The following is a 25175-nucleotide window of genomic DNA, read 5'->3' on the forward strand; positions in this document are numbered from 1 at the left end:
GTTTTGGTTTCTTTGGTGGCGAAGGGAAAGAACCATGGACAGGTTCACAGTCCAGCGTGTTAACTCTTAGATTACGTCTAGCTCTTTTAGATACTAAAAAGTGCCCTGCTGAGAATAACTAGTAGGCTAACAATTCGGTTCAATCAGTTTTAGGGAGAAACGTTTTTGGTGGTTACATTCACTGGATTATTAAAAACGGCTATTCCATAGTTTCAAATATGATTATAATAACTTCGACAAATATTAAAAGCAAATTTGGTACCAAAAAAAATTAATACAAAAGATTTGTTTTCCTTCCCTTTTATTCTTTATAAATAGTACCAAATCAGAACTTGAGTAGCCAACAATGTTCAGTATCTGTTGTATGGACAAAATGGGTTACAGAAAATTAGCAAAATCCACAAACCAAAGTTTAGTGAATACCTTAAAATACTCTCAAAACAATGATATTAAAACACACGTATAAACCATAAAAAAAAACCGTTAAGTTCTTGGATATCAATTATGTAACTTGTTTTTTTTTCAAAAAGCAGACCAAATTGAATGTATTCTCAATCCGAACATAGAATTAATATTACACATAATAGCTGCAAAGGTTTACACGACATTATTTGAAATACATACAATGCATTATATACCCATGGTTACTAATTATTTTGTGACACATTACAGTGATATATCAATTCAATTGTATGTGGATAAAATATCAATAGGATACATACTCCGTGCAGTAGAATGAAGTAAGGCATACTGCAAATAATCCAAATCAGTTACCAACAAAACAACTACATAATTCAAATAAAATACAAGCATTTTAAACATAAACACCTTTAATGTATAACTAACAGAAGTAAAACCTTAACAAAACACGCATTCATAAGAAAGAAAGCTCTTAATTGAAATATAAATTATATTTCAATAAAACTCGATGTCAACTAAAATATGTTACAAATAATGATAAAAGGGTTGGAAAAAAAACGACCTTTATATTTTAGATATACATAAAACAATTTTTAAATCAAAGTTTCGCCCTTGCGGCTTCATCAGGGTTAAAACACACAAATGTTTGATATTAGATTAAATTATAAAACTGCTTGTATTGTTCTATTTCTCGAGTTTGCCGTAAGGTGCGTGTATTGTTTGTTTGTTGTTTGTTTTTGAATTTCGCACAAAGATACTCGAGGGCTATCTGTGCTAGCCGTCCCTAACTTAGCAGTGTAAGACTAGAGAGAAGGCAGCTAGTCATCACCACCCACCGCCAACTCTTGGGCTACTCTTTTACAAACGAATAGTGGGATTAGCCGTCTTAATATAACGCCCCCACGGCTGAAAGGGTGAGCATGTTTGGTGCGACGGGGATTGGAACCCGCGATCCTCGGATTACGAGTCGAACGCCCTAACCCACCTGGCCCTACCGGGCCAAGGTGGGTGTAAAAATGTATAGATTTTCCTACTGTTCTAATATTATAATATAGTTATAATACTAGCTATACAGACATACGGCGTATAACTGTTGTATGAGATATAAAAACAGAGAGTTTGTTTTTGAGTTTCGCGCAAAGCTACTCAAGGGCTATCTGCGCTGGCCGTCCCTAATTTAGCAGTGTAAGACTAAAGAAAAGGCATCTAGTCATCATCACCCACCGCCAACTCTTGGGCTACTCTTTTACAAACGAATAGTGGGATTGACCGTAACATTATAACGCCCCCACGGCTGAAAGGGCGAGCATGTTTGGTACGACGGGGATTCGAACCCGCGACCCTCGGATTACGAGTCGAGCGCCTTAACCCACCTGAACAAGCCGGGATAAAAACAGAGAGAACGACTCTATGATTAGATCAAAAAACAGAGACTGAAAATAGAAGCTGCTACATAGAAAATAGAAACAACAAACGTAAAGAATATAAACTTTACTTACAATGTTGCAAACAATTTACAAGATTATGTGGCCCCCTAGTGGCACAGCGGTATCTCCTCGGACATAGGATGCTACTATAAACCGAGTTTCGATACCCGCGGTGAGCAGAGCACACCCTGCCCGTCGCTTAGCTTTGTAGATGAAGCCGCAAAGACAAAACGTTGGTTAAAATATAAAAAAAATATATTTTGCATACATCTGGAGTATAGAGATCGTTTGTTTCGTAACTCTTTATCAAAATCTGCAAGTTCCTCCAGTATATGGCATAAATTTTGAAAGACAACCTGCGAATAATGGGTTTGAATAAATAAATATTAGGACAAGCATTATAAGCGAGTATAAAAAAGCCATATTAATTACCAGAGGTACATTTACTTAATCCACGAATAATGTTTATGAAATGCTAATAAAACAATAAATATTCATAAAGAAAAGTGTGTTTCAATCCATATAAATGATCCACAGACCAACCTTATGCACGTGCTCACTCAAGAAGTCTGAATAAGACAAGAACATTATATATATTGCAAATGTTTTTTGTGTGATGTCTGTTTTCTTTGTACCCTGATGCCCAAAAGACAATAGTATTAGAAGAATCGATCCACAGACCAACCTCATGCACGTGCTCCCTCAAGAAGTCTGAATAAGACAAGAACATTATATATATTGCAAATGTTTTTTGTGTGATGTCTGTTTTCTTTGTACCCCTAATGGTGATGCCCAAAAGACAATAGCATGGGAAGAATCGCACCCAGAATCAAAGCTAATAACTCCATTATTTTAAAACCCTTTTGTTTTGACTGCGCAGACTCTGTGCCAGCAGAGTGGGTGTGAGAATGCTTCGCCACCTCTGGCAACACGTGGACTGTGGCAACATAGAGGAATGTCCCTGCACTGAACAGCATGGCAATTCCAGTAACATTGTATGTTGACATAGCCGTTTTAGCCGTCTGAAAGAAAAGAAATAACACGTAAGAATCACATGTTTTCTTGGGGCGGAGTCTACTTGTCTTACATCATATGGTTTATCTATGTGTATACAAAATTCAATATCTACCTCCCTATTATTTTATTTTCTCACGTTGCTGTTGTCACAAGTCGTTTTTTTTTTTGTTTCCCTCGAAACGTCTTTAGTTGATGTTACTAAACATCCTGTTGATGTGTAACTACGATCATGTAATAACAAAATATATGAAATCTGACTGAAACAAGGAAGGCAAAATTCAAACCCAAGCATAACTAAGCGATCAACATATAATGGTGCACCAAGTCAATGTTGAAAGTACACTTTCAAAATTAAAGTATTAGACGCTACTTAATTAATACATTAAGCCAAGTCACTGCTTGAAATACACTGTAGTACATAATACATTAGACCTGATTTAATATACTATATAGCATGCATAATGCACGTGTAACTTTGGGTAGAAAGATAATCTGAATGTATTGATTACTTGTGACTTCTTGACTTGAACCGTTCACTGGTTCATATTCCTTACACCCGTAACCAAAATTGCTCCCGAATTCCACAGATTTGTATTGAAGTTACAAAGACACATTACTCAGGTTTACATAACACTACACTCTGGCAACTTTACTTAGTTGCTAAGCTTATACCTATAAAGAGACTACATCATCTCACCTACCTGATTTATACTGAAGTAAGATATAACTGTCAATACAGGTGCAGCGAGAGCAAATAACAACAGATGTCTTCTTATCACTTTCTTGTCCAAGCCTTCGTGTAAAAGAAAGGTCACCAAGCCAAAAGCAGCTGGTGCCTATATGAGAATTGACACATCAGAATAAAAACAGATAAAAATTTATAATTTCTGCGAGGTTTTATTGAGGTTTATTTAAGGCAATTTACGAAACATTTTTATTTCATGTGTTTATTACCAAAATAAATAACTAGTGTTATTTTAATATATGTTTATCATAAACACAACAAAGAACAAAGCTACGCTTTTAAATAAGACACCCAACTTTTTTCATATACTTCAATATGATAGTAAACCTTTTAAACAGGGTAATTCAATATATATGTATATTATCTCTTCATGAAATGAAAATCTTCGCAGTACTACATAGCGATTATAAAATACGTTTTTGAGTGAAGTTACCTATTGAGTAATCATATAATAAATATACATATCAACTGACCTAAAAAATAAAAATAAATTCCAATGGTAAGAAGTCCAGAGACTTGTCAGTTACTGGACTTCATTGACTTAGTTACACTTATTCTTTTTTTAAGAAGGAACTTTCAATCGAAATAAATCAAATTCTACAAAATAAAAATAAAAAGATCGGCTAATTTAATTTAAATCTGTCAGTTAAAAATGATTTTATTTATATATAAACGCACGTGACTGTGCAAACTTTTGACTTGTACCTTACATATCACCTTCACACACAGTAAATTTAAATATAATGAACACCCTCAGCAAGTAAGAAATATTTCTAGTTAAAACAAATGTTCTTTTACATTTAACCTCCAAGTATGATTATTGAAAATATTGAGTTTGGCAGGAACTGCTTCCTTCGCACTAAGCCTAAATCGGGTGAAATGTAACTTACCTTGTGTAGCATAATTGCTATGAAGACTATCATTTCTATATCTGTTTGCGATGTGTTAAGCGCCGCTCCTAGGGCAATACCATCAACTAGTTAAACAAAAACAAAAAAAAATTAGTAAATAAATACAACCTAGAAAACAATGAGTACGAAAATGTACCAAACGGCCAGCGAAATCATAATTTTTAGTGCTCAAAAGTACACTATTTCAACTGTTCTAATCTCAATTTTATTTTTAAAACACATGTTGACGATTTTATTTATCAACACAACCCTTTACCACAAATGTTACGTCTTCTGGTTTGGTTTGTTTCGAATTTCGTGCAAAGCTACACCAGGGCTATCTGTGTCAGCCGTCCCTAATTTAGCAGTGTAGGACTAGAGGAAAGGCAGCTAGTCATCACCACCCATCTACAACTCTTGGGTTACTCTTTTACCAACGAATAGTGGGATTGACTGTAACATTATAACGCCCCCACGGGTGAAAGGGCAAGCACGCTTGGTGTGACAGGGATTCAAACCCGCAACTCTCAGAGTGCCTTAACCACCTGGACACACCGGGCCTTATGTCCTCACCATCATGACTTAACATGTACATAAAGTTCACCTGGTTATGACTGTGAACCCAGTTTTAACCAAATAATGAAGCGAAATTTACGCTCTAAAAGAGCACTTAAATGTTTAAAAATTGATGTAGTATAATTTATTATTATATATAATTTTAAAACCACTTGGGCAAACCTACATTATCCAGTACTTGACAATTACTTATGTAACGGACCTCTCGAAACGTTTAAAACTGCAGGGATTCATTTCAAAACACATCCCATAATTCTTCAGTGGAACAATATTTATCTCAATCTTGCACCTGTGGCTCAACTATTACGTCTGATTTCAATCTATGTATCTTATTAACTTACTAATTATTGCGTCTGGTTTCAATCTATGTATCTTATTAGCTTACTAATTCTTCATAAGTTAAGTTCACTCCCTTAACCTGTTCAGTGCCCGAGACAAGATAATCCAAGCCGATCGGTAACACAGTGCCACGGACGAGTTAATTCGTTCTCAATAATACCTAACTTCAACGCTAGATGTCAGCACCATTTGACCTACTTACAAATTGTTTCACTTTCGATCCAAAATGGGTCACGAAAATATTACAAAATGAAGAAGCATTAGAGTTGTATTGTAGCAGCTGAAATACTTGGCAGTCAACAGGTTAAAGGAATGTCAGTATTCGTACTTGTACAAGGATCAGATGTTAGATGGTAATTTGTTTTTTCTTGTTATAGAAGACTCGGATTTTGAAAAATGTGAAAAAACAAAAGGTTGTCTGTATTGTTTCACTCATGTGGGATAAAAACATAGGCACATTTTACATAGATAATGAACAATATACTACTATGCTTTTAATTTATGTACAGAAAACAGTACATTAGAAAGAACAGCAAAGGGAAGACCACACGAGTTCGGGAATGAATGGAGATCAGTTGTGAGGAACAGAAAAAGGAAAATAAAACTTACATGAGTTGCTGCTGAAAGAAAAATAAAACTCAGCTTAAGTATTTTTTCTTCATTCAAGTTTGCATAAAAAATGGTGAATTACAGAAAAAAATAAAATAAGGTTCTTTTTACGAGATGACAAATCTTTAAAATTATAATTTTTAGTTCCAAAAACTAACACCAAAACGGTTTGAAAAAGTAGGCTAATGTCGTATTTGGAAACGTTTTTGATTAGCATTTTACACAGTAAAATTCGAATAAAAATACAAATACCTGTGATGTACGGTAGCATTCAAATTAACCAGCCATGAAAAATAAAATATATTTTTTTAAAACAAAGACATCTTTACAGAAGTGGTTTTGTTTAAATATCCTAATGACCAAATTAATCACCTACTAATTAACTTACCTGCTGAGTGGACGACTAGCCCAATAGTTGTTGTTATATTGTAGCCATTTTGCTTTGTCTCTCCTTCTTTTGCGTCTGTTGAAAAAATTAAATTACGAAGTTTCAATTTAAATTAAATGTATCCTGTATATTACCAATTTTAAATACTCTTGTTAAGTTAATTTGTTCAGTTTTATTTAATATTTAAATATAAGCATGAACTTATTTAGTCGCTCTTGTTTTAATTTAATCACCTTTATGACAAACAAATATTTTGTGTGTGAATGTTCTAAGCCTATCTAGTCCACCAATTTCAAAGTTAGACATGTACTAAAAATATCTTAGATACCTGTGTTTGAAAATCTCTCATGTTTCTGATCTACCTGATCCACCAACGTATTTTGGTTTTAAGTCTTACATTTAGTGAACATTTCTGATCCACCATCGTATTTTGGTTTGAAAGTCTTACATTTAATTAACATTTCTGATCCACCAATCTACGTAAGTTTCAAAGCTATCTGTATGCTGAAGATAGCTGAGATACCCGAGTTTCGAAACATTTATTTGATTTATCTGATACACCAGGCCTAATAAATTCTGATTGTTAGGGCAACTGGTTCACAATCTACGATCTCGAAATCAAAACCTGTGACTGAACACGCTCGCCTTCTCAGCCCTTGTAGGGTGTTATGATGTTCGGTCAATCCCACTATTCGTTGGTAAAAATTAGTCAAAAAGATGGCGCTGGGTGATGTTGATTAGCTACTTTCCTTCTAGTCTATCACTTAAAAGTTATGAACAACTATCGCAGCTACTTATCGAGTAGCTTTGTGCGAAACTCAACAAATAAGTAAACTAATCCAACATCTTATTTTCGTTTGAAAGTCTCATATGAGTTGAACTAATCAGATCGATTATTTAATCCACCTTTATTTGAAAGTCTTACACGGGCTGACCCTATATAATCTACCAATTTACCTTAGTATGAAAGTTTTTTGGATGCACTGAACCTATCTGATCCATTATACAATCTACCAGAATTTTAAAGCCGTATATAATCTACAAACGTACCAGTATTTGAAAGTCTTACAAATGGTGAACACATGTAATCCATTATGCAATCTGTCTACACTTAAAAGTCTTTCATAGGCTGGACCTATATAATCTACCTACTTACCAGTATTTGAAAGTTTTAAATGGGCTGAACTTATTTGATCTATCAAAAGCATGAAGATAAAACCCAAAATCAATGTAACTCCAATTAAAATGTGGGCATCCCCGATGAATGACAGATGGTAGTGATGATGACCTGTGTGTTCCACCTCTTGAATACTTGTCTCGTTAGTTGTAATTTCGTGTTCCTTTTCAATGTGGTTTTGAATCACTGTTAAACAAATAACATGAAAAGTTTCATATAACCAGTAATTGCTATTTCGCTTAACATTTTAACAAGCAATACAATCTAGAAAACCTGTTCCCGTGAATAAAAAAAATTCCACCAAAATATAAGGTATAAATAACAAATACTGTTTCAGTGTTAGTCATATGAATTAACGTGCAACTTGATAATTAGTGTTAATACACAGTACACACTCGTTAGTTGGATAGTAAGTTAATCAAAACCTCAAAGACTATTTATATCCTTCTACTAATAATACTTGGGAAGATCTATTTATGATTTTCTACATAAAATAATAATCTAATAACATTACAGAAAGCTATGATGAGCTAATGCTTTACAAGCTAAGCCTTTATTAATAAAGTTAAAAACTCTAAGGATACAAAATTTAATTGCAGAGTATAGGATACCAAAATTATCGTACGAAACAACAATAATCAAGAATAGTATTAATGTATGTCAGAAGATTCGTGAAGTAACCTTATTCTCAAAATTTTCCAAGTCTAGTCTTTTGGTTGACTAACTGTAACATTACTGAAAACGTACAAACATAAAGTACAAGGTGAACAATAGGTATATAAATATTTCACGTCAGATTTGATGTTTTGGACTCAAGATTGCGTTTTTACCGTCTTGTCTTAATACAGAAATTTGCGAGATGTATCAATTATGACAGTTACATATCAGTTATGTGCAGTTATGTGTCAGTTATGTGCAGTTTTCACATAACTTGTGTCAAACAAATTGATGATTTGCTTTCGATACAGCTACCTTTCTTCTTTGTCATGCTCTTGATATAAAACAGGATCTGTCCATAAGAAATGCGAATGAAAACCTGTATTTTGTGTATGAAAATGAATTGCAATGCCCTCTAATAGTAGATCTGTTCTACCTGAAGATTACAGTTTTCATGTGTTTGAATGGGGATGATCAGTAACGTGCTAGCGCTAATCGATTTGAGCGAGCCTGGAGTTACCATTGTAAATAGGAAAAACAGTTTAATTAGTCTGGAGTTACCATTGTAAATAGGAAACACAGTTTAGTTAGTCTGGAGTTACCATTGTAAATAGGAAAAACAGTTTAGTTAGTCTGGAGTTATCATTGTAAATAGGAAACACAGTTTAGTTAGTCTGGAGTTATCATTGTAAATAGGAAACGAAGTTTAGTTAGTCTGGAGTTACCATTGTAAATAGGAAACAAAGTTTAGTTAGTGTGGAGTTACCATTGTAAATAGGAAACACAGTTTAGTTAGTCTGGAGTTATCATTGTAAATAGGAAACGAAGTTTAGTTAGTCTGGAGTTACCATTGTAAATAGGAAAAACAGTTTAGTTAGTGTGGAGTTACCATTGTAAATAGGAAACACAGTTTAGTTAGTCTGGAGTTACCATTGTAAATAGGAAACACAGTTTAGTTAGTCTGGAGTTACCATTGTATATAGGAAACACAGTTTAGTTAGTCTGGAGTTATCATTGTAAATAGGAAACGAAGTTTAGTTAGTGTGGAGTTACCATTGTAAATAAGAAACACAGTTTAGTTAGTCTGGAGTTACCATTGTAAATAGGAAACACAGTTTAGTTAGTCTGGAGTTACCATTTTAAATAAGAAACACAGTTTAGTTAGTCTGGAGTTACCATTTTAAATAAGAAAGACAGTTAAGTTAGTCTGGAACAAACCCTGAGAAAATGAAAACAATCTGAGCTATAGCTCTCTAGTTAAAGTAACTGTTCATCTTCCAAAAGTGTGTGTAGAATACACATTGTTATTTGTTGTTTTCTGCAACTATTCAGTCTCTCTATTTCCTTCTCATGGACTTAGTCACTCAGATAACTCAAAATTACTTTTTAACATTATCAGTTAGCGTAGACTTCTTATTGTGTGCTATAAGAGAAATCTGTTCAACTTGAAAATACTGCAGCTCCACTGGTACAGAGAGTTGATACTGTGAGATATCACCTAAAGTCTGAGGACATGCTTTCCTTTTCAGAATGTTACATTATTTATAACAATAATAATATATTACCTAAAGTCTGAAGACATGCTTTCCTTTCAAGAATGTTTCATTATTTATAACAACAATAATATATCACCTAAAGTATTAAGACATGCTTTCCTTTCAAGCATGTTACATTACTCATAACAACAATAATATATTACGTAAAGTCTAAAGACATGTTTTCCTTTCAAGGATGTTATATTATTTATAGCAACAATAATATATTACCTAAAATCTGAAGACATGCTTTCCTTTCAAGGATGTTACATTATTTATAACAACAATAATATATTACCTAAAGTCTGAAGACGTGCTTTCCTTTCAAGGATGTTACATTATTTATAACAACAATAATATATTACCTAAACTATGAAGACATGCTTTCCTTTCAAGAATGTTACATTATTTATAACAACAATAATATATTACGTAAAGTCTAAAGACGTGTTTTCCTTTCAAGGATGTTACATTATTTATAACAATAATAAGATATTACTCAAAGTCCATAGACATGCTTTCCTTTCAAGGATGTTACATTATTTTTAACAATCTAAGCACGCCCTCTACATTCCTACACTCAGTTACACAACCTCCTTCAAACATGTGGTCAGCTATCTGTCAGTTACCCCTTTCTTTCTTTTTGAACCTGATGATGACCGAAGAAGGTCGAAACGTTGTTCGCTCTTCTATGTAAAAATTTTCTCAACCCAAACGAGCCGTTTTTACATATAATATGATATATTACCTAAAATCTGAAGACGCGTTTTCCTTTCAAGGATGTTACATTGTTTATTACAATAACAATATCTTACTCAAAGTTTTAAGACATGTTTTCCTTTCAAGGATATTACATTATTTATAACAATAACACTGACTCAATTGATCAACAGATCCATCAATATAAACCTACCTAAATTTGATGAATACAGTGTGTTGACACCTTCGGGAATTATTACTGATAATGCAGTTCCAACTAATAGGCCAGCACCAAGCACCGACACCATCTGTAGTTTCCTCTATATTTCAATAGAAAATAGTGTTTCTTTAATAATCGCGTATCTTAACCTAATTATAAACATATAAGTATGCAGTCGAAAAAAAACAACTTTCTACAACTGGTCAACATTAAACAATAAAAATTGTGTAATTGCTGGTTTGGTTTGTTTGGAATTTCGCACAAAGCTACACGAGGGCTATATTCGCTAATTTAGCAGTGTAAGACTAAAGAGAAGGCAGCTAGTCATCACCACTCACCGTCAACTCTTGGACTACTATTTTACCAAAGAATAGTGGGATTAACTGCGACATAATAACGCCCCCACAGCTAAAGAGAATGTTTGGTGTGACGGGGATGCGAACCAACGACCATAAGATTATGTGTCGAGTGTCTTTACCACCTGGTCATGCCGTGCTTGTAATTGGAGGTACTTTGAATATTAAAAATTATTGATATGTTCCGGAAAAACGTATTTCCTGTATAAACCAGTGCTAGATGCACAAACTTAACGCTACCGTCTTTCGGCGTTTCCTGGTGGACCAGGTATAAGTCTCCGAACTTACATCGTCAAAATTTTAGGTTCAATTCCTTCCGGTGGATAGAGTGCAGATAGCCCATTGTGTAGCTTTGCACTAGCAAAAAAAACTACAACGTCTTAGTAAGCTATTGCTTGTTTTTTGTCTTGTAAAATAGAAATTCTATAGTATATATTTTTGGAAATTCAAGTAGGAATGTTTTTATTTCCACTCGTTTGTTCTGTGGAACAATTAAAATGCTACTATAATATATGATGATATTCTGAGTAACATCTAACTGCTCTACACGTTTCAAAACAAATATTATATTTTGTAACGCGTACATTACAATAGACTGGAGGTTGTTTTGTTCGGCTTGAATTTCGCGCAAAGTTATTCGAGGGCTATCTGCGTTATCCGTCCCTAATTTGAAAGTGGTGAATTAGAGGCAGCTAGTCAACATCACCCACAGTAGAACTGCTCTTTTGCAAACGAATAGTAGGATTGACTGAAACATTATAACACAGACATGTTTGAAAGGGTAAACATGTTCACTGACAGAATTCGAACTCGTATTTTAGCGAATGCAAGTCCATAAACGTATTGCTGTTCCATCAGGGATTCGAAAGTTTGATTCTTATCAAGCAATAACATGTATTCACACGTGGAAAAACAAAAAGGTAATGAACTATATCGTATTAAATTATATTAGCTAAATGTATTCAGTTTGTACAATTATGTATTTAATTATTAATAGTAGTTCCAATAACTTACGAGTGAAAGCAAAATAGAATATATTATAACACGTCAACCACAACACATCTGTCACGTCTAATGCCAACGCGACCTTTTGCATAATACGACAATATGGTTACAGCATAAGCGCTATTCGTATAACCAGTTTTCATGAACAACAACCGTTACGGTATGAATTAGAATTAATTTAATTGCAATAATGTTGTCACTACTTCTCAATAGTAGAACATTATTAGGTTCGATTACTGTGAAACAATTTACCTATGTCAGTTTATTCTACAATCTAAAAACAGATGTTTTAGACGTATGTACCATTAAATTCTTTCTAAGCTTAAAACTCTGAAGTGAAACTCTTGAGAGTAAAAGACTTAGTTTAGCATTAGCCGTTGAGCATTAGGTGGCAACAGAGAGGTTGCGTCCACAGACACCGACTCTTCATATGTTGGTCGGCTACCTCAGAGAAGTCAGAAAAAGTTCCTTGATTGATGTTACCAGAGTCCTTGTGTCTGTGTACTATTCTATTAGTTACCCATCTTTTGTTTCTCTTAGTTACACCACACGATACTTTGTTTTTAAGCAATCTCATTTTTTCTGGATGTCGATGAATAACTTTCATGGTTCTCACTTTCTTTCATCTCACTAGAGCAAAGGAAGTCCACATCTTGTCAGTAGTTTTGTGTAAAGTTTGATAAAGATACTTTTTTTTTTTTTGTTAACTTGTCAGCGGATTTATTTAGCTTTGTCCGTACAAGGTTTAGCACATCCATACAAGCGATGGTTTGACCATACAGTTGCTTTGCCTTCTGCTATCCATCTGGGAACAAACTCTTCTGAATTTTATACAATATTGCCTGGGAATTACTCGCAAATATTATGCTGATTCCAGTTCATTGCTTTAAGCAGTCCATAAGAGAGCTTACGTTATGATTTCCAGTTCCATACTTGTGCTGTTTATTGGAAGATTGAACTCTGCATTAGAATGTTGTTGTTCCAGTGAATTTCGAACCAAATCTTTGGCTGTCAATGCTGTGAGAACCATAATAGCTGAGATGGCGGGTAATTGTTCTCAGTGGTCTTTTAAAAGAATGCTGATTTTTCTGCTTCAACCACTTCCCAACCTTTACATTTTTGGTATAGGCCGATTTCCAGAGATCTCCTAATATTTATTTCACATAGATGCGAGATCTGATCATGATGATTCAGCTCAGTCTTCTTCTACATGCTTTGTTGATGGTCATTAGGAAGCCGAACTGTCCTAATTGAAAATGATGAAATATATGGCATTTATACTTCGTGATCCTTGTGAAGAATATTGTTTGTAAGCACTGTTGGTGATCAGCAATGTTACTGAAGTTTATGAGATGTAATATGGCTTTAATTGGGATGGCTAAATTACATCCCATGACGGGTATTAAACAATATTTTTTATTTTATCATTCTTATCTAGCAACATAACACTCATAATGATCATCAATAGAACATAATTCAGGATGAAGTTGATAAGACTTTGATAGCGCATAAGCAAATGATGTAGTAAAAATATACTTTCTTCCGCAACTTTTAATACACTGGTGCCTTTGGTAGCTTTCGTTAACATGGTGTTATGTGGCCAACTAATTTGCGTTGACTGTCAAAGGTTACGCATAGATATTCAGTGTTTCTTCCAGAAGGATAATAGTGCCCATGAAGGTTGGTGATAGAATATCTTCATAAACATATCTGTTGTTGAGAGAGAAGAACATGGCTGACAAGATTGGTTACTATGCCTGTGTCGTTGCACCATTTGCTCACCTGTTATACGGTAGCTACATTTCATCCTCAATTTAAGTGGCAGATCAGAATGCTATTAGTTAAGATTAGCATACTGTGTCTGAATGAACTGTAAAGTGGAGTTAGAACGAAGAAGTAGACGTTTAAGATGACTAGCATAAACGACGATGCCAATTCTGACTATTTAGTCAGCAAGCAAAGGCAGATGGATTCTACTTTAGGCCTCTGTCAGGCTTAAACCTGCTGCCAATACACTCTCATTGGCTTCAAACCCTTCCCGCCCATCAACTGTGAAATCAACAGCATTGATCCAGATTTTGTACCACTGTGATAACCACCAATGATTCAATCTGATAGGCAAGTCTCATAGCTACAATATTTTCCGATGTTTTGTTGGACAATATCTCAATAACCTTTGAGATGAGAGAGATACTTCATGGGTTTAGACAAGAATTTGCTAAAGGCATAACTTCATATTTCAGGGATGCTACCTGTTACCTAGCTATGTTGATACTAAAATACTGGCTATAATATGTTGGCTTCTGTAAGCTGTTAAAATTCTTACATCATCCAGACGTGGAACTTCATCTTAAGCTGTATTTGTGAATCTGCATAACTTGTCTATCAGTGTAACTTACAGCGGCTTATAGTTTGAGCCTCTACTATATATATATAATAATGATCGTGTTGGTTAACGTATCTGCTCACGAAACCCTTATCTTGGTCTTCATGTTAAAAATGGCGGGAAACCAAAGTTTACCAAATTTGAATCATCCAATATGCATTTGCAACTTTGCCACCTGTAAACAGAGACGAGAAAAAAATGCGAGGTCTTCGAGAAACCTAAGCCTACCACGAGCAATATCTAATTTACCTAAAAACTCTATCTTCTCGGTAGCGATCATTTTCCTAGCACTAACTAATAACAGCTATTTTCTTACCTCATCAATTGTATTATTGCAATAGTTTTCTTAAAACTACATTTATTGTAAACATTTGAACATTGTTCGGAAACTTCTCTTCGTAACAAACAGTAAATTATTTCCATTCGGTGCTAAATAAATGTTGGTTTCGAAACTCCTTCCTTGGCATTCTTATATACAGCAGAAAAAATCCGAAACTTAAGAACTCTTTAGGTTTAGGTCTAGATTAAAGATTAAATTCGACTAAAATGGGAGTAGGCAATCGAAAGAGCAAGTATTATAAGAGAAAGAGTGGAATTGGACTGATGTAACTCAAGAAATTCAAAGAATGAGGTTGACTGAATGACTGATCGACCGACTTTTAGCTTTCATGATTGTAATGACTGACATTATTATTTTTTTGGTTCCTACGACAGCCATAAGCCACAACACAATACCTGTAAAGCTGGTGTCGCTCAGTAGTTTATTCTATTTCATGTTTCATACTTTGAATCTTGAAAGATAAAAAGCACATGCTCTATTCCGGGCTGGATCATGCTTTATATGCCTTAACTTAGACTAGACTTTATCACTGTTACACAAGTACGAACGTGTGTAAAAGACGTTGTTTTGAGTTCACTTGATGGTAAAGAGATGCTTAAGGGCATGGGAACTGCCAGAAAGTTTGACATCCTTATTGGGCCTTTATATTGTTTCATCCCACTTTGCCTTGAAATACATGCCTCATATAAAAGGTGACCACTGCAAACATTAAGTCCATTATGTCTAAAAGCCATGCACATTAAGGAATCTCTGTTGCCTTAGCAATCAGCATTTCTTATTGGTTCATCCAAATTTGCAGCATAAGATTCATAGCTTTAGTGTGGAAAAGCAGACTGTGAAATTTTGACATTAGCGTTTTCATTATTTTTAATTGGTGGGATGTCATTCACCCCACATTACTGAGCATCTTCTTACCTGATGTTATACTCAAATAGCCTCCAAGTGGTTTAACAATGAAAATGATCTTACCAATAGATAGTTCGCTGTCTCAGACTTGATGCCTTTATCGTGTACTAAAACTAAACTAAATTCAGTGTACCAATAATGATAATTATGTAATCGTACTTAAGACTTCGATACACAGTAATGCTATTGTAATTAAGACTAAACCCTTAAGCAATAACCAGAAAATAGTGACACTTTACCCTTCCTACAAGTAAGAACATGTTAAGACTGTACGTATTACAACAACACATAAACTATCTGTGTTTTGGAAATAAACACGATAACTGTACCAAATCTTCGTAGTTGGTAACTCTGCAATATACGTAAACAAAATCGATAGTAATTTTTTACTTATACCTTTTATAACTTAGTAACTGTGCAATTCTATACATAACGATGTTGTAAATAATCACTTCTTAATACAGCTAAAAAACAAACCCTTACAACAACTTTTATATCAGTATGAAATTATAAAAACTTAGAGTTTAATTCGGCTGATCGCCTGCTGGAAGAGAGTAGTACTGGCACAAGTTCACTTACTCTTCCACCCCTCCAGTATCCTTTACATATATCTTAACTAACCAATGAAAAGGGAGTTAACATAATCAGCGTTGGTAAAAAAAAAAATGTTAGAAACATTGAACTTGAAAAAAATATCAAAACACTAGTTGAAAGGAAATGGCAGACTGAAAGCAAGAGATACTTTGGTTTTTCAAAGTTAACCCTGCACACCGACAGTTTAGAGAAGATAAAATTCAAATCCACAACTTAGTTTCAGGATTCCCTTCTTAAGCATCTGTAAAATGCTGTCCTCCAATCCTGCCAACTGCAACTCATTCCATAAGCCAATCACCTCAATCACCTTGTTCGAAAAATAAAACTATTTTAAATGTCTTCTTTAAAATCTTACATTTCTGTCATCTGGCATTATTATCTACAAAATATAGTGCAAATAAATCAGATATCTTTATTCTATCGATAACCTAGAATACGATCACCTATAACCCTAATTTTTCAACAAAAAATAAGTTAAAAGAGTTTAACATATCCACTATAACATGACTCTTCTGTTATCTGAAGCCTTCAACTGAACCCTTTTCTATCAATAAATCAATTTTCTTCCTTAGATAAGAAGACCAAAGCTGTACACAGCATTCCAAGTGAGGCCTAACTAGTGATTTGGTGTGACAGGTATTTAGGTTAAAATTTTTGTGTTTCTTCACCCCACTACGTGATTAAGTATTGAAAGGTCCTTGGAGTTGTTTTAATTTGCCATGATTGAATGGTGATGTTATTTTTGCTACTAAAGAAATCTCCTCACAGCTTCTCCTGGATCGGAAGAAGAACTTGGTTGGATGGTGTCTTGGTCACAAAGGAAAGGTGAGACTTGTTCCTTCTCGACCTTCTCAGTTCATTTTCAGGTTAACAAAGAGAGAGCTTTGTAACTGACTGTTACTGTTGTTCTCTGCTTTATTAGTAAAAGTGTTAATACCCATACCAGCTGTTCTGAAATATATTCAGATTTGTTCATTAGTTTGTACCCGTGATTTGAGAGTATTCTTAGTTACAAATGGCATGGTCTGTCGTAGAGAAGAGCTAGATATTTCTGTTTAAAATATTTTGACTAATTTTGTAGTTATGTTGGTATTGAGCAAAGATTCTGGATTTTAACAATTACTGGTTTCAAGCATACATTAAACATAAGTGTGTGTGTGTGTGTGTGTGTGTGTTTATACCAAAACCACATCGGGCTATCTGCTGTGTCCACAGAGGGGAATCCAACCTCTAATTTTAGCGTTGTAAATCACTAGACTTACTGTTGTCCCAGGGGGGAATAAGCATTAAGACTGGACTTTTTAGGGCTGGGATTAATGGTTCCTAAGTTGAATAGAAATTGTAACCCCTGGTACAGCGGTAAGTCTTCGAATTTACAACGTTAAAATCAGGGGTTCGATTCCCATCGGTGGACTCATAAGATAGTCCGATGTAGCTTTGCTATAAGAACACACACGCGCTGAATAGAAATTTTGCTGTGGGGTAAAACGTGAGTACCCCAAAAAAACTCACTTTCACGGCTGGGGCTCCCGCCGAATGAAACTTCCTTTGATTTGTATCCAGTATGTCTATAAATGAATCCTAAAGGTCGAAATTATATTAGATATAATACTAACAACAGAGCACTTCCTCGCTGGCTTGAATGACTTATTCTTCAATAGGCCAATAATCTTCTCTACGATCAACGTGTAGAATGAGTTCCCATCTATATTAAATGTGTGACCAAAATTACGATAATCCAGGTATAGTAACTGTTATAAAAATCAAGAGTCCAAGTATCGAATCTCAAAGCATTGCACTATTAATAAGGGTCCAGTGGGGGTCTATTAATGATAAAGTTTTTGCTTTTCCTCACCCATCCATCCTACAATTTAATTTTCCTGCCTTTCCACAGTTTCCACCGTGTTATTTTGTATTAGCTATTTCTTTTTTGTGGCACCTTATCAATAGGATTTTGAAGTTAAATTGCACAAGCCTACATATTTTCACGTAACACGGGACATCCTTTAAAAATGGTTAACAGATTCGTAACGAAAAATCTTCTTTAGGGAATCCATGTTGATATTTTTTATGTTATCATATCTAACAGGACTAATTTGGAAAGCTTCTTTTATCAGACTCTCTAGAATTTCTCTCATTATAAAAGTAATAAGAATTTTTTTCTTTCACAAATGGTGTTTTAACGTGTGTTTTGTTTTTGTTTTTTTTCAGTTACGTAATTTTAAATTCAACCTATTGCTAAGGAAAAACCCTCAGTGGACTCAGCAGATGACCCGATGTGGCTTTGCTATAAGAAAACACACACACGAAGGAAAAATGAATACATTCAATTATTAAAACACACTGTACATGGTGCAAAAGTATGAGACTATGGACGGCTGTAAGCAGATACTCTTGTGATGCTTAATGAGGAATTTTGAAACAAACACTGAGCACAAAAGACAATTCTGAGAACTGAAACAACATGTCTGTTGTGTAACTGTATTATGGTGAATCTAACTCAAATTATTTTCAAAGTGTAACTTCGTGTATGATATTAAATGATAATTAATAAAACAACTGTGCAAAACACAGAAAGTTAAACAAAGCTGAAAATCAGGATTAAGAAAAGTTAAATTTACTTAATAGATTTTAGTTGGTTAAGACAGCATCATCAGGTCGCTACCCACAGAATTGGTACAACCCTTACATATAATAATTTTGTTTCACAATTTGGTTCAGTAAAACGTTGAATAAAAGGGTTATTTTCTACCTTTAAAATGTTATGATTACGAAATGTGAATATTATTATTAATATCGGTGTTTAGGAAAAGCGCATATATTGATTTTTATATTCCTTCATCCTCCGCCAACAACGATCAACCAAAAATTTAGTATTTTTAAAACTTTATCACAATGTAAAGTCCCTCTATTAAATAAATTAAAAAAACATTATTTTACAAACTCTGTTTATTGTTGTTTTTTGCAAATATTTTCCAGTTTTGTTGAAGAGTTTAAAAAGAATGTAAAACCGTCTTATGAAAGAATATCAAGCTGAAGTAAATATTGAATTTGTTTCTTATTGTTATAAGCAAAGTTTAATACGATCACAAACTTAACAATAATACACGAGTTTATTTTTTGCGCAAAGCTGCACGAGAGCTATCTGCGCTAGGCGTTCGTAATTTAGCAGTGTAAAACTAGAGGGAAGGCAGCTAGTCTTCATCACCCACCGCCAACTCTTGGGCTACTCTTTTACCAACGAATAGTGGGATTGAGCGTATCATTATAATGCCCCTACGGCTTAAAAGAGCAAGCATGTTTGGTATGACGGGGTTTCGAACCCATAATCTTCGGATTACGAGTCGAGTGCCTTATTCACATAAGTCTATCAGTTGCATGAATACGTGGTCTCCTTGATACTTGATGCGACGGGGATTCGAAACCGCGACCCTCAGATTACGATTCGAACGCCTTAACCCACCTGGCCATGCTGGACCATTATATCGGAGTGAAATACAAACATTGCAATGATGAGCGTTCGCAATATGGAGCGAGGGTTGTTTTTTTTCTGGAATTTCAGGGGAAGATTTATTAAAACAAAATGAATTAGATAATAAAAAAATGTAATATAAATGATGACATTAGGTGTACATAAATAACATATAATGAACAAAAGCATCGCATTCAAACTTCAAGCCACCCATCAAGAATAAATTATATTAATGTTTGTTACTGCGATTTTGTTTATACAGAAGAAACGCCAGGAACACATGCCCAACGCACTTAACCATTCTGAACATATCTGTAAATGCAAGTATCTAACATAACCAACAATATGAGTTTGTTCTGAACGCTGAAAAAGAGTTCAAATAAACACTTTTATTTTGTTAAGAATGGGACAGTAGTCTAGTTGTATGTAACTTGCTCATTAGCCCTTTGATAGCTGAATTATTACCACTAGTTGTTTTGCAATTATCGTTTAGAAATTTTATTACGGCCTGATGTTATAGCAGAAAGTTAAAGTAATAAATAATCTAAGTTTTATCGTAATAAAAATGAAATAAACGGGCGACTAGTAGTGAACAGTTGAAAATGCTATCTAATAGTCGCCCGTTTTTCACTGTGTACATGATCTCTGAAACGTATCTTGTTCTTAACCCTAGATGTTATATATGCTTAACTTTTCATTAGAATGATAACCACGTATTCAAATATCACGTGTAGTCTTTCAACATCCTGAAAGCCGGTACCGTGCAAAAGCAAAATTCGTGGAAACGTACCAAATCCACGAGTTTCAACTCTCAACAACGTCATTAAATTACGTGTCACATTTAAACCGTCCCCGCTGGAACAGCGGTAAGTCTACGGATTTGAAACGCGAAAATCAGGGGCTCGATTCTCCTCAGTGAACTCAACAGATAGCCCGATGTAGCTTTGTTATAAGAAAACCCACGTTTAAACACAGTACAAAATTTCGTCGTTAGTAATATATATTAGCTAGTAATTTTTCATTTCCCTATTGCAGGGTTCATGCCTCAATATAGTAAACAAAATTCAATGTTTTAGTATTTACAACAGTCGTAAATATTTACCATTATGTTGTATTATTAATTCTTACCCCCAAGGCCCAGCATGGCCAGTTGGTTAAGGCACTCGACTCGTAATCTGAGGTTCGCGGGTTTGAATCCCTGTCCCACCTAATATGATTGCCCTTTCAGCTGTGGGGGCGTTATAATGTGACGATCAATCCCACTATTCGCTGGTAAAAGAGTAGCTCAAGAGTTGGCGGTGGGTGGTGATGACTAGCTTCCTTTTCTCTAGTCTTACACTGCTAAACTACGGACGGCTATCGGATATAGCCCTTGAGTAGCTTTGCGCGAAATTCAAAACGAACCAAACAAACTTACCCACAAAAACAACATTTGTAAATCACTTAAATTTGTTTGGTTTTTTTTTTTAATTTCGCGCAAAACTACACGAGGGCTATCTACGCTAGCCGTCCCTAATTTAGCAGTGTAAGACCAGAGGGAAGGCAGCTAGTCACCACCACCCACCGTCAACTCTTGGGCTACTCTTTTACCAACGAATAGTAGGATTGACCGTCACATTATAACGCCCACACGGCTTGAAGAGTGAGCATGTTTGATGTGATGGGGATTCGAACCTGCGACCCTCGGCTTATAAGTCGCGTGCCTTAACCATCTGGCCATGTCAACAGACACATTATAAAATTTTATTTTTCTCATATGTTCTTAGGATTATATATCGATATATCACACTCAGCTATAAATTATCTATTACCTAGTCGATTTTAACTGTTTTCCATTCAATGATGTATGGTGTAATTACTTTAATCTGTGATGAAATGTAACCTCCTTCTTATGGCTCTGACAGCTTATTACGATAAAAGAAAATTGGATTTCGATACTTGCAGTGGGCAAAACATGGTTAGTCAGTCTAGCTTTGTGCAAAACAACAAACACGTTTAACGAAATGAACGGATATTTTTGCACGTTACTTCCTTCGTTTAGTAGAGTTGTATAGTCAAACAAATTCCAGGGTGTGTTAATAATACAGCGGTTCGTCTTCACAGTGTCTAACCTGTTATCCTGTTTTGAATAACAGAATATATTACTTATAAAATTTCCAGTGGGGAAAAAACGTTTATTGCACTCGACTATTTGAACATGTTGTCATGTCATCGACGTCATTGATAGGAGGAAGAAAAGTGAAAGAGTTGCACTGCACGACCCCAAATAATTTCAATATTTGTAATGTAGAAAAATTCGTTGTTCATGAACAGTTTCATGGACTTTGATTTTTGTTTTCGATTGATCTTCCTTTGTTTAGTTCTTATGAAACTGAGCTAAGGTTCGTGGCTCATTACAAGTTTCTGCACCAGTCCGAAGAAAAACTGGCATTTTGTGAAGTTACAAAACTGTTTCTCTGTTCCAATACTTTCAAGAAACACAAGAAAGACTGTAGCCAATGGTGCTGTTCAGCAAGGGAAAACCTGAATTACTACCAGTCTGATGACCTTGAGGTTCGGACAACCACGAGTTAACATCTACCAAGGTCAGCAATTTGAAATTTAAGCGTAACTCAGTGTTAACAAAAGAACGCAATCATATCAACTGATATATTCTCTGAAGTTCTGAACAGCCCCAAAATAAAAGCTATTTGAGGTGGAAACACTATTCGTAACACGTTTCGTTTTGTTGCATTTCACTCAAAGCTGCACGAAACATATCTGCACTAGTCTATCCTCTTTATCAAGGTTGTTAGACAATATCATTCACGGCCAAACTAATGCTGAGATTTGACTGCCATTCTGATAACTCACCCACGGATCCAAATTGCGAGGCGTTTGTTGTTGTTTTTACTTTTTGGTGGTAATGGGACGTGAACCATAGACCCGTACTCGACCCTCGTATAACGTAAACAGAAGTTTCCTAGCGTATTACTTATAAATTGATATATTTTGAGTGTCTAAACTGGGCCCAGCATAGCCAAGCGTGTTAAGGCGTGCGACATCGTCATCTTATGGGCGCGGATTTGCATCCCCGTCGCGCCAAACATGCTCGCCCTTTCAGCCGTGGGGGTGCTATAATGTGACGGTCAAACCCACTATTCGTTGGTAAAAGAGTAGCCCAAGAGTTGACGGTGGGTCGTAATGGCAAGTTGCCTTCCCTCTAGTCTTACAAAACTAAAGTAGGGACGGCTACCACAGATAGCCCTCGAGTAGCTTTGTGCGGAATTCAAAAAACAAACAAGCGTCTAAACTTAATTCTAGAAAACACAAATCTTGGGGCATATTAATTGAAATAATATCTACTTAATTTAACCTTCAATTTTATGCAAAATTACAGTAATACCAACTCTCTCTTATACAACTAATACAACGAAACTGCAACTAACTAGACGTAATGAACATCGAATGTCAAAAATAACACCTATATGTCTTTGGTTTAAATATATTTACATAAACAAATAAAGTTACAGTGGAAAAAAATTAACTATCAAGTAGAACGCCCTCTAGTTAGTCTCACACGTTAAAAACTGAGTTTTGATGCTCGTAGTGAGCACAGCACAGATTGACCGTTACGTAGCTTTGTGCTTAAAAATAAACTTAAACTTATTCAAATAAAAACTGTTAAAACGCTTGCACATATACACAGGGGGAAAAGTTACGAGCAGCGCGACTTGTTTAAACAATTATATGCAAGTATTGATTCGTAATTGTCTTCTGTATTTTCAGTCCCCAGCGCTAAGTCTTTAGATTTACAACGCTAAAATCAAAGGTTCGATTCTCCTCGGTGGACACAACAGATAGCCCGACGTGGCTTTGCTACAAGAAAATACACACAATAGTCAATATTTTCATCCTTGTTAAAAGTAAACGGACAAGGAACTTACAATGCAAAAATATGGGGTTCGAATGCCCGCGTTGGACAGATCATACAACATAATGTGTTTGTTCTAAAAAAAAAAACTTCCAAGAAACTAATTGAATATCTTATGGAATTAATACTGTAACGAAGATATTAAATCACTTTCGACCTATACCTTTTCTCTTTTAAAGCGTTCCTAATAGTAAGAAGGACTAGTAGCTTCAGACTTCACATCAAAATGACTGAAAAATATTAAAGTTGTGTAGCACCGATGATGGAAAACAAAATATTTTAAACGAACTTAAACAAAAGATGGGAGACGTAATCATGCCAGTGAAATTGCACACTTGGTAATACAAGTAACGGGGCATGATGAACTGTAAGTTTTGCCCTAAACCTAAATTATATTGTAGTTCTAACAAAAGAAAATAAAACGAAAACCTACCCCTGATAAAGTCACAACCAGAGGGATAACTCCTGCCACACAGCAACCAGTAAACATTGTTATGACCGAAAGGAGTAAAATAACAATGGGATTCATGACGTTGAATTTTGTTTTTTAGCTTACAAAAGTTAAAGGCTTACCATGTGCAATTGAAATCAAATCAAGTTAACGAAAAAAATTATGTCTCCCTCTATGTGTAAGCTTACTTTTTAATCTTTAAAACTGACGCTTACAGTTGCTTAGTTAATTTTATCACACTTGCTAAGCACGAAAATATCTGTTGTTCGGAAAAGAGCATATAGTTTAAAACCCCCAAACATGAATATCGTAAACAGTGTCGCTCTCAGTTATTCTAAATCCATTATATACTATTCTGTTTTCAGGGCCTCGCAGCAAATTTATACCAATAAATAGACGCGATTATCACGACTTCAGCACCAGCTTTGTACTTTGTAGATGAAAAAGCTAACAACAATTTCTGAAAAGCCTGATGACGACAACAACATTTGGTTATCCAATTGACTAACCTCAGTTTCTCAACCTGATAAACCCGCCCCGTCTCATCTTGCAACAAAACCTTATCCTTATTGCACACATACTGAAATTCTCATGAAGCCATTTTGCTTTCCTGTTCCGGAGGTAAACAGGCACATGCGCATCCGCCCAAAATAATTCTTGTTAGATGTGATGGAAAAGAAAATTATTTTACCATTTATATATTTAGCCAATAAAATAAACTTGGAGAAGAAGTATAAAAAAAAACGTTTAACCAACATAAAAATTACGGAAACAATATTTTGTTACACACATAAAAATTGAAGATTGGATGCACATAAAAGGTAAAGGTACGCTACTACCCGTGACCGCCAACCAGTTTCAACGAGACGTTTTAGCATTGTGAAATATGCTGAGGAATTATTTACATTTTCAAATTTAAAGTTTGTTAAGTACTTACAAAGAGTACTATTACTGACGTTGCGTTATTAATTTATGCGTTTTAACAATTTTTGTTCTAAATTAATTAGAAAATTTCATGAGTCCCTGTAGCATAGTGTTAAAACAAAATAAAAT

General features: G+C 34.8%; 1 protein-coding gene across 2 annotated transcripts; it reads right to left on the minus strand.

Moving 5' to 3' along the window:
• Nucleotides 1-284: 284 nt before the first annotated feature.
• On the minus strand, nt 285-24650 carry LOC143231087 (zinc transporter ZIP9-A-like). 2 transcript variants are annotated; one of them, XM_076465630.1, is made up of 7 exons: nt 24632-24650; nt 10694-10799; nt 7568-7774; nt 6412-6486; nt 4500-4585; nt 3566-3700; nt 285-2869 (listed from the first exon to the last, which is right to left on the minus strand). In XM_076465630.1, the coding sequence occupies exons 2-7, from the start codon at nt 10785-10787 to the stop codon at nt 2627-2629; spliced, it is 840 nt and encodes a 279-aa protein (XP_076321745.1). In that variant the 5' UTR covers nt 10788-10799; nt 24632-24650; the 3' UTR covers nt 285-2626. The 2 variants fall into 2 exon arrangements, with proteins under 2 accessions (XP_076321745.1, XP_076321744.1); XM_076465629.1 differs by having other exon boundaries at nt 24105-24647.
• Between the last annotated feature and the right edge of the window lie 525 nt (nt 24651-25175).

This window comes from Tachypleus tridentatus, chromosome 10 (genome assembly GCF_004210375.1).
Source record: "Tachypleus tridentatus isolate NWPU-2018 chromosome 10, ASM421037v1, whole genome shotgun sequence".
In the NCBI taxonomy this organism is placed as follows: Eukaryota; Metazoa; Arthropoda; class Merostomata; order Xiphosura; family Limulidae; genus Tachypleus; species Tachypleus tridentatus.

What these genes read in the sequence shown, in the direction of transcription:
- LOC143231087 (XM_076465629.1), bottom strand. Translation starts at nt 24,200, where the DNA reads ATGAATCCCATTGTTATTTTACTCCTTTCGGTCATAACAATGTTTACT. An exon ending in TAGCAATTATGCTACACAAG is followed by an intron (nt 3,701 to 4,499) that starts GTAAGTTACATT and finishes ATTCTCATATAG; the next exon opens with GCACCAGCTGCTTTTGGCTT. An exon ending in CTTACTTCAGTATAAATCAG is followed by an intron (nt 2,870 to 3,565) that starts GTAGGTGAGATG and finishes CTTTTCTTTCAG; the next exon opens with ACGGCTAAAACGGCTATGTC.